Consider the following 14,885-nt stretch of genomic DNA (forward strand, 5'->3'; position numbering starts at 1 on the left):
ACAGACCGGTATGCCATGCCAGACTGGACCGGCTTACCCAGGCTGGCGATTTAAAGGACCCAGGGCTCCCTGCAACAGCCAGAGCCCTTTAAATCACCTCCTGAGCCCCACTGCCAAAGCCCTGGGATAGTGGTAGCAGGGCTCAGGTGGTCCTGTAAGGGGCCGGGTCTCCCTGCAGCGGCCGGAGCCCCTGGCCCTTTAAATCCCCACAGTAGCCCTGCTGCTGCTACCCTGGTGCTCTGGCAGCTGGGCTCACATGGTGATTTAAAGGGTCTGGGGCTCCTGATGCTGCAGGGAGACCCAGGCCTTTTAAAGCACCGCCTGAGCCTTGCTGCCACTACCCCGGGCTAGCGGCAGCAGGGCTCCTGTGGGGATGTAAAGGGCCTGGGACTGCCCACCGCTAGAGCCCCAGGCCTTTTAAAGTGCCGTCTAAGCCCAGCTGCCGGAGCACTGGTAGCTCTGCAGCTGGTATCTCTGGGCATAGGCACTGACTCTGTGGGTGCTCTAGGTCTGGAGCCGCACAGGAAAAAATTGGTGGATGCAGCTCCCCTCCTCCCCGGCTCACCTCCACCTCCGGCTCCTCCCCTGAGCACTCCTCCGCTTCTCCCGCTCGCTCTCAGTGCTTGGCACTGCAAAACTGCTGTTTTGTGGCAGAAAGCGCTGGGAGGGAGGGAGGAACAGGGGGAATGTGGCACGATCGGGGAAGAGGCGAGGCCAGGGCGGGGATATGGGGAAGGGTCCAATAGGCGCAGGGATCAGGGAAGTTGGGGTGGGGACTTTGAGAAGGGATTGGAATGGGGGCAGGGGTGGAGTCGGGGCAGGGCCAGGGTCCAAGGGAGGGGGTCGAGCACCACTGGCGCCAGGAAAAGTTGGCACCTATGGCTCTGGGGATGATTTAAAGGCATCCTCCTCTTCTGGTTTAGGCTATGCCTCTTCCAATTGAGGCCACACCCCTGTTGAGGACTCTGGCATACCAGTAAGTTCTTTAACTTACTTTCACCCCGGGCTGATCCATGTAATGACATTGAGGTCTCAAACTCTGCAGCAAGTCACTCACTCTGACTCCTTTAGGTCAAGGTTGGGTGCTGTAAAAGGACTATGCAGAAAGATTGCAGGGAGTTAAACAAGAAAACCCTCAGCTTCATTGTGACTGACTGGAAAGATGATCAGCTGAGTCTTCAATGTCTACCACAATATCTGCTGAAAGGCACATAAATCAGCTATGAAAATACTGATCACCACAAACTGACAGCATTGCTACTCACTTACCTGTTTGTTGGCTTTCAACACTGCCCTCAGGGTTGCTATCTGCTCCCGTTTTGTACTCAGCAGGGACTTCAGTTTCAGTATCTCTTCCATTAAGGCCTCCTTGTCCTTATCAATCATGGGCACCAGTTCACGTGCTGCTGCACGCTGGCGTGACAGCTGCAGTGACCGATCTACAGCCTTCTGCAGGTGCTTGATTTGGTCCCGTATTATTGCATTTAGGTTGTAGATATTCATTGGCTCTTTGCGTATGTCACTGGTGTCAGAGACTGGAGAGGAAGGAGGGGCCGTGATGACAGGAGAAATCGTAGGTGTCTTGGTTGGACTTTGTTCTTTGCCAGCCTCTGTGCTCTCTTTCGAAACATGCTCAGTTGGGGTCCTGGCTTCTACCGGGGATGCCGTTCCTCTTCTGGTAAGCCGTGGAGACAGGAGCCCCCTAGGATCATCAGGTCCCTTCAGGCTCCCACTACGAGTGACTCTACTTTGCCTGTAATAGTCCAACATGACCCTATTTGGAGTTTCATTATTACACAAACATACATGGTGATAGAGCTGAGCCAGCTCCTCACTAAATGTCACCAGCTCATCCTGGGCTGTGTTGAGGGTATTATGGTTTTCATTCGCTATGCTCGTCATCCTTTGCAACTCTTTTTCTATGTGAACCATTTTCTCGTAACTTTCCTTCGTTGATCTTTCCAGGTTTGTCACCTGCTCATCATACCTCTGGATCCTGCTTTCATACTTCGTCTTTTCTTCGGTGTATGTTTCCACACATTTATTGTATTTCTCCTTTAAGGCCTTTATCTCAGCTTTAAGGTCAATCACTTCTGTCACGGCCACTTTGTATTTACACTCTAGGATCTCCAGGCCATTGATGTCTACTTCATAATCATGCGTTTCCTCGCTGGAGTCTCGGCCCTTCTCACAGTCTAGCTCTGCTTTCAGCTCCTTGTTGCTCTGCAGTCCCCTCATGGCGTTGACGTGCTCTGTGAGCCTGTGGACCCGCTCGTGTTGCTCAGTCAGGGCTCCCTTTGTGTGTTCTAGCTGCGTTTGGGACTCCTGAAGGTTGGCAAGGAGAATAGCTTTTTCTCTCTCCACCTGGAATGATATAATAAAGAATATTAACATTTGAGAAGGGAATTAAACTAAGAGACCTAGATCCATAGGCCACGAAACATATGCCATAGCCCGACTTTTTGGCCAGGCCAAACCTCAGTGGTGCTGCAACCACGTGTGCCAGGTCACAATGCCACTTGCTCAAATTTGTCCTGGACTCCTCTCTGTCATGACGGAGAGGCTGTTGGGACAAACATGAGTGGGACAAACATCTGCACCAGGTTGCAGCGTGATTTGCTCAAAATTGGAGGGGGTAGGTGGACGGGGTCACAGGCCAAGAGGGTCAGGTTGATGGTGGGGTGCCAGAGAGGGGAAGAGAAGGGTCAGGAGGAGGGCAGGGATCTATTCTCCCCCCCACACACACACACACTTTAAATGGTGCTCTGCAGCCCCTGTATAGGCCAGTTCTCAATCTTCATGTGCTGGTCACCAAACATTGCCAATAGCATTTCCACCCCCCAGCTATGTAACCTAGTTGAAATTTCAAAGCACTTGAGGAAATTTAGACACACCAGTGTCATAACCTAGTCCCAGATTTGGACCTTAGCGTCCAAAATATGGGGGTTAGCATGAAAACCTCCAAGCTTAGTTACCAGCTTGGACCTGGTAAAGCTGCCACCACCCAAAAAATTAGAGTGTTTTGGGGCACTCTGGTCCCCCCAAAAACCTTCCCTGGGGACCCCAAGACCCAAATCCCTTGAGTCTCACAACAAAGGGAAATAAACCTTTTCCCTTCCCCCCTCCAGGTGTTCCTGGAGAGATACACAGAAGCAAGCTCCGTGAATCTAAACAGAGGGATTCCACCCTCTCTACTTCCAGTCCTGGAAACAGAAGTACTTCCCTCTTCACCCAGAGGGTATGCAAAGTCAGGCTAGTAAATCTAACACACACAGATTTCCCCCTGACTTCTTCCTCCCACCAATTCCCTGGTGAGCACAGACTCAATTCCCTGGAGTTCCCCACTAAAGAAAAACTCCAACAGGTCTTAAAAGAAAGCTTTATATAAAAAGAAAGAAAAAATACATAAAAATGGTCTCTCTGTATTAAGGTGACAAATACAAGGTCAATTGCTTAAAAGAAATATGAATAAACAGCCTTATTCAAAAAGAATACAATTCAAAACATTCCAGCTACTACACCATGTAAATACAAAAGAAAAAAACAATAACCCTTATTGTTTTATGATCTCTGTACTCACAACTTGGAAACAGAAGATTAGAAAGCAGGAAACAGAAATCCTCTCATAGCCGAGAGAGAGACAGGCAGAAGACCAAAGAACAAAGGACTCGGACACAAACTTCCCTCCACCCAGATTTGAAAAAATCTTGTTTCCTGATTGGTCCTCTGGTCAGGTGTTTCAGGTTACTTCTTTCCAGGTGAAAGAGACATTAACCCTTCGCTATCTGTTTATGACAACCAGCCATTAATTTTAAAATTGAATTGTAGGTACACATATAAATCTCCTAGAGTGTCTGAAAATCTCAACTCCCACTCCCATTTGCAGTAGTCTAATGACAAGTGGTCATTATTTCTTATTATTAATGCTTATTTCATCAAGGGCTACCCACTTCCCTAGCAATTCTGCTTAGGTATCTAAATTGACAGTGACTGTTTTCTCATTAAATATCAGATTTATCTCAAAATATGTTCTCTGAATTTTAAACAACCACCACACATTATTCAGCCTACCTCATGATATAATGCATCATAATGATACATATACATTTCTCCCCTAAGCGTACAAATTAATGTAGCAGTTTCTGTGAAAAACTCTGCCATTCTTTCATCATCATTATTTATTTATTTATTTGGATTTTTACCAACAATTATGAAAAGCACCCTATCAGTGCTCTTGGGTATCCCTGACAATCTTTAAAGAATACATTAAACAGACGCATAAATTCCCCCAGCTCAAATGAAGTAATGCAGCAACAACATAAATAGAAATAGAAATTACAGCACACACATAATCCCCAGTGCATTCTACCACTATGTACCCCCACCTGGCACTCATCTCCTCAAAGACATGGGAGAAAACATGGTCCTTGCAGCACACCCTGGGAACTAAAACTGGCTCTGTTACAAACCTGGAGGTAGACACAGATGCTGTCAATCAAAAGGCAGCAATCTGTACGTGTGCTATAAAGTTTTGGGGCCACATCATCTCCTGCCTGGGAGAAGGAAAGAAGGAGCTGAGCTGCCATTGGCTCTGAGTTATATTAATTCTGTCCTAGCTTTCCACAGAGAAATCTGGAGGTTAAAAAGGAGATGGTGCGATGGAGAATGGCCATACCCCAATGGTTTAATACAGAACGTCTCAAAGCAAGGGAACCAGGTTAATTGTTAGTAGTTTGGTCTCTTCAGATGCAGATTGTCATACATAAAAAAACCCACAATATTTAAAGTTTCCCATGTGTCTTTGTCCAGATCAGAACTGGTGATGCAATGGAAGATAAAAGACTGTGGGTCTATTCTTGCTCCCCATGGTTTCAAGGGTGTTTTTGACAGTAATTTCAATATGTGCAGGATTAGAGTGTGGGTTGTGAGCAGGTTAGATTTAATTGTGAATGACTGTGTGCTCTTTGGTAGCCACTGTTGCGTCTTCCCAGCTCTCTGTTTATATATTTGGAGAAAAATGTCAATTCCATCTTCGTTTTATGGGAAACAGAATTACTAATTCAGAGAAATCAGAGCTTCCTGTTTCTAAAAGCCTTTTAAAAAGCATTTCCCCCAATAGGTATCTCCCCAACCAATATCTGGGAAAGTCAAATTAGTCTCTGCAAAATTTATATGGGGGAAAAAAAAAGGCTTTTGAAGACTTTATAAAAAGAATATCAATACCATTAATGTTCATTCGGTGTTCTAAAGTGAAGTTCAGACTCTACCATCCCATAGCTAGGAATTCTGCATTTCCCAATTTAAAGGGTTAAGTGCATGATGGATGGTTTATATGTCTGCTTTTAAAACCTGGCCTCTATTTTTGCACCTGTAGTCAGCAGCAGACACAAAATTGTAGGTGTAAAAATAGAAGCCATTTTAAAGCCTCTTTAAAACTCTCAATTCTTTTGTGTGCAGATGGAAGAGAGATGATGGCTCTTTCTCTAACCCACTGAGTACTTAAGCAGAAAAATTGGGACCAAATTGTATTACCGTTTTCCTCATATCTGTGTTACAACACAAACAGCACATCCACTTCCTCAGACATACAGAACTGCATTTCTGTCTGAGGGTATGGCTACATTTGGAATTTCAAAGCGCTGGAGCGCTGCTGCGGCAGCGCTTTGAAGTGTGAGTGTAGTCGGAGCGGCAGCGCTGGGAGGCAGCTCTCCCAGCGCTGCATGTAAACCACATCCTTTACGGGTGTAGTGTGCAGCGCTGAGAGCCGCGCTCCCAGCGCTGCCGCCCTGATTACACTGACGCTTTACAGCGCTGTATCTTGCAGCGCTCAGGGGGGTGTTTTTTCACACCCCTGAGCGCGAAAGTTGCAGCGCTGTAAAGTGTGAGTGTAGCCATGGCCAGAGTTTGGTCCCCACTGGAATCTAAAGCTACTGAAGAGGTTAGTCTAATTCCATGGCTGTAGCAGGGACTTCTTCAGTTCAGTCTTGGGCTCTGCCACTGCCTCAGTTTCCCCCGTTAATCAGACTTCACACTGCGAGTGTTTTCGCTCTAGCCCTCCCTTTTATGACCATCTGGTTTATTAAAAAAACAACAGTTCACAATAACACAGATCTTCCAACCAGCCTTCTTAGCTGGCTCACACCCTCCTAGTCCAATGCCTGCTGAGACTTTCTTCCTAGCAGCGTGGGCGGCGGGTGGAGGTGGTATGTGTTACTCAGCTTCCTGGGTTCATCAGTAATCTTTCTGGAGTCCAGGAAGATTACTGATGAACCCAGGAAGCTGAATAGCAGATACCACCTCCTCAGCCACCCCGGAACCTGCATGGAGCATAATCAGGGGCAGCTCCAGGCCCCAGCATGCCAAGCGCGTGCTTGGGGTGGCATGCCACGGGGGGTGCTCTGCCTGTCACCGGGAGGGCGGCAGGCGGCTCCGGTGGATCAGCGGACCGCAGGACCAGCAGAACCTCCGCAGGCATGCTTGCGGGAGGTCCACTGGAGCCATCTGCCGCCCTCCCGGCGACCGGCAGAGCGCCCCCCACGGCATGCCGCCCTGCTTGGGACGGCAAAATGTCTAGAGCCGCCCCTGGGCATAATAAAGCAAAACCTTTGCCTGCCAAACCCCACAATCGGGGGTCTGGAAGCCTCAGCGGTGGACTATTATACCTGCCACCCATGCCTAGCAGGCTTCTGCTTCCTGCAAGTCTCTCTCTCCTCAGCCTAGTTTTCACTGACTCTCCACTCTTTAATGGAGTACTGGTGTAGCCCAGTGGGCTAGCTTACCTCTATTATATTTTCTGCTTTGCATTGTATTCTGCTTTATTATATTCAGCAGTAATGCAAGGAGCCTACAGGCTTGTATCCTGTAAGACATTGGTTTCAGCAGTTAGCATGAGACTTGTGGCCTACAAACTTTGGCATAGATAAACTTAGGTAACCCATAAGTTTTGGGGAACTGGAAGTAGAATGTAAGGGGGAATTTTGTCCATAATGACATCAGCCAACCATAGCAACATGAACTAACACCAGCTTCTGGAATGTTTTGGACGGAACATCCAACTGCAAGACTGCCATGGCAACGAATTGACGTATATGATAATGGGGTGAAATCATAAATATATTAACCTATAGAAAAAGGATATGGTAAAGGGAGGAAATATAAATAAGGAAGAGGGGAGAAACCCCTACTGAATATCCATTAGACATGGTAACGTCAGCAGAACATATTATAAAAGTGGGAGAGAGAGAGAGATGTAGCCCTTGGGAGGGGCCAGAATGATGGCCATTGGTGAAGATGAGGAAGGTGACAGTGATGAGGAAGATAATAGCTAACATTTCAGGCTGTTCTGCAAGGGATGGTGTAAGTATGGATGTTCAGATGTACTTTTGTATTATCTCTGTCTACCTTACTGAGTTAGAGCGTGTGTGACTTTGCTAAATGTATTAATAGATTATGTATTTGTAAATATAGAAGAGTTACTATAGCATGAGTGTTACACCTGTGCACATTGGGGTTCCCAACTGTATAATAATTTTAGTAATACTGGACCTGATCTTGGGACAAGAACCTGTCTACCCTGAAAGTGATAACTGGGAGTTTTTATTCATAATCTATAGATCAGGCTATACTGACTTCCCAGGTCTGCTGTCCCTGGAATCTCTCTCCTGATTGAACTGAGGCTGCCATCATGTCTCCTAGCAGGCCTGATTCTTAGTTGCATGCTCCTCACCACATGACCTATTCATTCCATTCATCTGGCAAGGTGGGCTACACCCTGGCACAGATGAGGCTGAATATCAATCATCTTGAAGTGCCAGCTCTTCCTGTGATAATAACCATATACTGAAAAGATAAACGGATATTGTCACAAGAAGAGCTAGCCCTTAAAGGTAAGTAGTGCTACAGCATGAACATTAGGAGAAGTCCTTGAATTTGGCAGCTAATAGTGGATTCTATTGATACAGAAATAAAGATGGCTGCATGGGGCTCTGTAGGGAGGCGGTGTGGTTCCCTGGTGGAGCCAGAGCACTCCAAGCCTGCCCCTCAGAGGGTCAGAGACCAGACAGGAAGTATAAGAGTTTAATCCCAGAGCTCACTCAAGAGGCAGCCGCTCGAGAGACTGGACCCCTCTGGCTAGGGTGACCAGATGTCCTGATTTTATAGGGACAGTTCTGATTTGGGGGTCTCTTTCTTATATAGGCTCCTATCGCCCCCCACCCCCATCCTGATTTTTCACATTTACTGTCTGGTCACCCTACCTCTGGCCCAGCTCCCACCAGGGAGACTCCAGCAACCAGCGGTGGACCTGGAAACTCACCTGACACTCGTTGCGGACCAGCATGTGGGAGAGTCGCTGAGCCTACCCCTCTCACCAGCTACCCCAAGGATCCAACGGTGATTGACCCCCCTGAGGACACCACCTTGACCCAGGTACCTCCAGAGGGGGAGTTGGGAAGTAGCCCAGGGTCAGCCGACCCTCATCTGGCTGCAGCACAGCCGGAACCCATGTCAGTGTGTTGCGCGCGCCCAGGATCCCCACTGACAGCAGTGGGCCTTTGGTCGCTGCTAGGGCCCCAGGCTGGGACGCAGTGGAGTGGGAGGACCTGCCACCCACTCCCCCTCTCCCAGGCCGCTTGGAGCCTGAAGCCTGAGTGTGCTATTTACCTGTGTTTGCTCAGCCCCTGTCTGAAAGCCTGAGCCTTGGACTCTACTGCCCCGCCCTGACCCAGAGCCTGGGCTAGTTATCTTTTAATTGTTACCTGTGTGTGCTCAGCCCCCTGCTGGACGGCTTGACCCAGGACTCCTGCTGCCCGACTGATTCCCCAAGGGGCCGTGCAAGGATTAAGGGAGGTGGGGTGGTTCCCCGCCATCCTGCAGAGGGATGAGCCCCAGCTAACCTCTATACAGGCTCATTGTCAAATAAAGTTTTACCATTTGTTACATGAAGTTGGCCCTACAGAGCCACTGTATTCCAGTGACTATGACTGCTTAAACTAGTTAGAAAGAATTGACTCTTAGTACATTATTGTTCACTGAAGACATCTACTATGGAGAAGAAAATTAATGGGAATGTTTATGATATCTTTAACAAACACAAACCAGGTTTGGAAAGATTGCTTCTCTTGCAAAGTTTCAGACTGGCAAAATAAAGTGAGAGTCTGCATGGAAATGATTATCTGTTTGCAGATACAAATAACATAATGTTAGAAGTAGTGTATCTGGAACCCATATGCTAACTGGTATACTAGGTGAGACATTTAAAGAAATCTACGGAATCAATATAAATGTATTATATAATAAGCAGTACAATACTAGGCGACACTAGGATGTTACTGTGTGTTTCAGTGACTAATATATGCTTCTACCTTAAAAAAAAAAAAAAAAAAAAGCAAGAGTAAACCCCTAAATAATAATGACTTTCTGCTGTTCCTAAGTATTTCACTTTCTTTAATCTGCTGTATTTTTATTTCCACCCACAGCAATCTTCTAGAAACAGGGTGTTATATTTCAGTGTTATCTGGGTTTTCTGGACAGCTAAATTAGTAGTTTCACTAACTAACTTTATCGTTATCTAAAACTGAAAAACCAACCCAAATGGGCTGTGCATGTTTCATGCTGCATACTTCTCTGCAAGCATTTCAGTTTGGGGGTATTTTCCCCCAAAGCGTGTTAGCAGTTTGCTTTGAACTATGGGAACCAAATTTATCATTATTATTTAGTTTGTTAACAAGAGAAGTTAGCAATGAACTGATGGTGGGAAATGTGAAGAACTTCTGAACAAGAAACTTCCATTATGGAACCTGATGTCTAGTCTAATTTTCTTGGTTCTCTGGACAGAAAAGCACTGAAAGTGCTAAGGAAGCTGAAGGAGAAGGTCAGAGAGGGAAAACACTGAACATTGTTCAACAGCCACCACATGGGATGATGAAGAAGGGTCAGCAGATCTGAAGATTTGTCTAATCCTCTCCACTCAGAAGAAAGGAGGCTATGAGGTGGGGCCTCAAGAATAAGGAGAATAAAGTGGTGGAAGGAATCACGGGGCTCTGAAAATGATATGGATAATTCCTCTTTCCCAAATCAGAGAAGACATTTTCGCCATTAATAACCATTAGAATTTTAATTGAGGCATGGACCTTCGCTGGGAATTGGTGGGTCATATTACTCACCTCAACTCCACCAGAGAGGTCCTTTGGGGCCATCTGCCTGTCCCAAGTCAGGATAAAGGAGGAGGGTTGGGCGTGGGAGCTAGCAACTCCACCTCGTAAAAAATCAACCTGCTACAGAAACTCCAGCAATAGAGACAACAGAGACTTTTACCCTGGAAAAAGAACAGTCTTCAACTCGAAGTGCATGACGCTGAGTGGTAAAAGCCGTGAGGAAGCCACTAAGCCGATTACCCTTCTTGCAACCAGGAGGATTACCATAGGCACATGGAATGTGAGGAACCTTCAGGCTGATAGCAAAAAAATGGGCTATACCTGGAACCAGCTAGAGCGAATGGCCCAGGATAGAGGACTCTGGAGATCTGTGGTTGGTGGCCCATACCCCGATTGGGGTGACGGGCATGAGTGAGTGAGTGATTACTCACCTCGTTTAGAAGGTGTGTCTTGTTTGCACTATTGGAATACAAGCAGTGACAGCATGGTCTCCTCGGCACTAGCCAGAAGCTGGCCTGTCAAGAGGTAGGAAGGAGTGCAGCCCCAGAGCTGCAGGAGGAATTGTACCTGCCTTAACCAATATTTTGATGCGTGTGCTACAATAGGCCTATAGTTTGCTAATAGGGCAAATAAATGGCTGTTGTGTACGAAAATTTCAAATAGCTAAAGTACACACCCTTTGGTGGAAGTGGGAAGTGCCTTTGATACATGCCTCCATGAATATACCACCACAAAGACACTGCTGAAGATAGCAAATCCTATTTTGCTGAAGCATTACCAGCGTGAACATATAATTGAATCCCCATCTCCAACATCAAGAAACTTCCTGGAGGAGTTCCTCACATTTAATTTGTGAGACCATAGGTGAGCTTGTGTGGCTCTAAATAGAAAGGACAGTTTACTTAAAAAGACAAGCACACACCAGCATTCTAGGACAAACCTTTAAGTATCTGTAGCTGTTGTCCCCAAAATTTTCAGGGTTACATCCCCCCTTATCCCTGTCTGTTCCCCCTCCCCCCACCCCCGCCCCCGAGCCAGGCCGCAGCTCCTGGAATTCAGACAAGGATAAGGGGGCCAAGGCTGGAGCCAGGAGCAAAGCCTTGGCCGGGCCGTGGTTGGGGGTTGAGGCTGGAGGGCGGGGCCGGAGCAGAGCTGGGAGCCAAGCGGGGCTGGGTGGTGCTCCCTCCTAGCCCCAGCACGCTGATCTATAGAAATCATGTCCGTTTTCTTGCTGTGTCTATTTTTTTCAAAAAAATTCTTAACATGCTTAGGATGCCTAGTAAGGGCAGTTGCTGTCTGTATTACACACAGTATCAAGTTACTATGGTCAGGCATATCCACTCAACTACGAAATCTTCCCATGTATATGTACTATTTGGAATACACTTAATAAAACGTGAAGAACACTATTAGGCTGGTCATTGTCGGTAGACTGACAATGTTACTGAGAATAGTTACCAAATGAATACTGTTAACACATTTGTATATGCTTTTCCTCACAAAACTAATTGTACAAAGCTCCAGGCACCATATCATCACTGCTTTCTTATGTCATAACCAAGATTTGGTAACGAAACAGGTAAAACAGTTAGTACTCCAGCAAAATGTCACTTAACATGTAGGGGAACTTTTTTCCCCATTGAGTATAATAAAGCGAGGTCCATTATATTCTCAATTTTATTTCTATGCATCTCTCACTTTTTCATGAGTCTCCCTTTAGCAGAGGGACATCGTGATGGCACCTTCCGGAATTAGGCCCAAGAACACTCAGGATACGTCTATACTACCCGCCGGATCGGCAGGTAGTGTTCGATGTATCAGGGATCGATTTGTTGCGTCTCGTCAATCCGTGAATCGACGCCTGTACTTCACCTCAGCAGGAGGAGTAAGTGGAATAAACGTGGGAGCTGCAGCAGTTGACTCAACGTCGTGAGGACGGTCAGATAAGTCAAACTAAGATACTGAAGTTGCGTATCTTAGTTCGCACCCCCCCATCCCAGTGTAGCCCAGGCCTCAGTTTGCACTGAGCTGACATGCTGTGCACCCCACAGGAATTGCTTAACAGCTTGCATGGTTGGACCTTTAGGCTGCGTGGCTCTGTATTATTTCTTTCTTGGATGAGGATACAAATGTTGGCAACTACTACTACTTCTGTTTTGTTTTGTTTTTTATTAAGTATGTATACACTGGATCCCTTCCCAGTTCTTAGAATGCCTCCTGTGGGCATGGAGGAATGGAAAACAACTGCTAGTATTATGCTCCCCAGTGCATCAGCAGGGGATGATAATGTGGAATACAACATTGTGTTATGTCTCAAACACCAAGAGCTCTTAGGGTAAGTATTCAACAAAAGGAACTCTTCTCCCATTTTGTTCTTTCTTGATTAAATGCCAAATCTTTTTCCAACTTAAGTTAATGGCAAAAACTCCAATTGATTGTAACAGAAGCAGAACTGAGTCTACATACACTAAGGACTAATTCAGATACCCTTACTCACATTGAATAGCACCTTAGTCCACAGTCTCACTGAAGTAAAATGGAGTAAGGTGCTACTGAACCAGTGTAATGGTATCAGAATGTGGCCTGAATTTATTCAGCAAGAGGAACTGGATCCTAGTACAGAAAGTTGTCTGGAAAAAGCGAGGGTATGTCTTCACTACCCGCCGTATCGGTGGGTAGCAATCGATTGCTCAGGGATTGATATATCGCGTCTCATCTAGATGCGATATATCGATCCCCGAACGCGCTTATATCGATTCCGTAACTCCACCAACCCAAACGGAGTTGCAGAATCGACAGGGGGAGCTGCAGACATCGATCCCGCGCTGTGAGGACGGTGAGTAATTCGATCTTAGATACTTTGACTTCAGCTACGTTATTCACGTAGCTGAAGTTGCGTATCTAAGATCAATTTTCCCCCGTAGTGTAGACCAGCCCTGAGAGTCATAGAATCATAGAAATGTAGGGTTGGAAGGAACCTTGAGAGGTCATCAAGTCCCACCCCTTGTGCTGAGGCAGGACCAAATAAACCTAGACCATCATCTGACAGGTGTTTGTCCCACCTGTTCTTAAAAACCTCCAACAACTGGGATTCCACAACCTCCCTTGGAAGCCTATTCCAGTACTTAACCACTCTTATAGTTAGAAAGTTTTTACTAATATCTAACTATAAACGAGTTGGCTGCCCCCATGTGCCCTCTGGTGGCCTTGTGCCTCTGCCCTGCCTTGCCCTTTATTCTTCCTTTTCCAGGTCCTTTTACAGAAACTCCACACTTGCTCATCCAATCACCACCTTATTGGGGCCTGGCTTTATTCAGACAAATAACTCAAAAGTAAAACTCAAGAGTCCCAAAAATCTGTCCTGGGGCATGGCTCTTACCTCAGAGCCTGCGGAACCAAAAGGGTTCCGTGTTGGAGTTCTTACAGGGTGACCTGCCCTGGGGTTCAGCTTGCAGCAGTCCTGCTCAGAGCTGACTCCCCTGTAAACTTCCCAGAATCAGCCTTCTTAAACAACTGTCAGCTCTATTTTAAAGAACCAGCTGCTTGAGGTTCTCTCCCCCCTTGCACCAGGTGTCTCTTGTTAGCTCATATAACAAGCCTGCTCCAGCCTGTGACTGCAGTTCCCTTACTCCCTCTGCTCTATCACACTAACCTAAATTCTTTGCTGAAGATTAAGCCTATTACCGCTTGTTCTACTTTAAATGACATGGAGAACAATTGATCACTGTTCTCTTTATAAAAGCTCTTAACATATTTGAAGACTGTTATCATGGTCCCTCCCCAGTTGTCTTTTCTCAAGACTAAACATGCCCATTTTTCTTAACCTTTCATCATAGGTCAAGTTTTCTAAAACTTTTATCATTTTTGTTGCTTTCCACTGGACTCTCTCCAATTTATCCACATCTTTCCTAAAGTGTGGTGCCCAGAACTGGACACAGTACTTCAGCTATGCCCCAGGGCTGAGTAGAATGGGCCAATTACCTCACGTCTTACATACTACATTCCTGTTGATACACCCCAGAATGACAGACTTTTTTTGCAGCTGCACAACACTGTTGACTCGTATTCAATTTTTGATCCACTATAACCCCCGTATCTTTTTTAACAGTTTTACCACATAGCCAGTTATTCCTCATTTTATAGCTGTGCATTTGATTTTTCCATCCTAAGTGAGGTACTTTTCATTTCTCTTTATTGAATTTCATCTTGTTAATTTCCAACCAACTTCCAATTTGTTTGAATTCTAATCCTTTGAATTCTTTCCAGCTTGATGTCATCCTCAAATTTTATAAGCACTCTCTCCACTCCATTATCCAAGTCATTAAGGAGACTATTAAATAATAGTGGACCAAGGACTGACCCTTGCAGGACACCACTAGATATACTCTCCCAGTCTGTCAATGAACCATTGATAATTACTCTGTGAGTACGGTCTTTCAACAAGTTATGCACACACTGTTCATCTAGACCACATTTCCCTAGTTTACTTATGAGAATGTTATATGGGACTATGTCAATAGCCTTGTTAAAATCAAGTTATATCATATCTACTGCTTCCCCTCATCCACTAGGCCAGTAACCCTGTCAAAGAAGGAAATTAGGTTCGTTTGTCATGATTTGTTCTTGACAAATCCATGCTGGCTATTCCATATAACCCTATTGTCCTCCAGAGGCTTACAAACTGATGGTTTAATAATTTGTTCCAGTATCTTCCCAGGTATCAAAGTTAGG

General features: G+C 45.9%; 1 protein-coding gene across 5 annotated transcripts in view; it reads right to left on the reverse strand.

Annotated features, from left to right (window-relative positions):
• The window catches only part of BICD1 (BICD cargo adaptor 1), a 310,709-nt gene that overhangs the window by 72,546 nt on the left and 223,278 nt on the right, over positions 1 to 14,885 (reverse strand). For all 5 annotated transcript variants that reach the window (XM_050918364.1, XM_050918391.1, XM_050918401.1 and 2 more), the window contains exon 5: positions 1,270 to 2,364. In XM_050918364.1, the coding sequence (XP_050774321.1) occupies positions 1,270 to 2,364 (1,095 nt within the window). The remainder of the gene's footprint in view (positions 1 to 1,269; positions 2,365 to 14,885) is intronic.

This window comes from Gopherus flavomarginatus, chromosome 1 (assembly GCF_025201925.1).
Source record: "Gopherus flavomarginatus isolate rGopFla2 chromosome 1, rGopFla2.mat.asm, whole genome shotgun sequence".
Classification (NCBI taxonomy): Eukaryota; Metazoa; Chordata; order Testudines; family Testudinidae; genus Gopherus; species Gopherus flavomarginatus.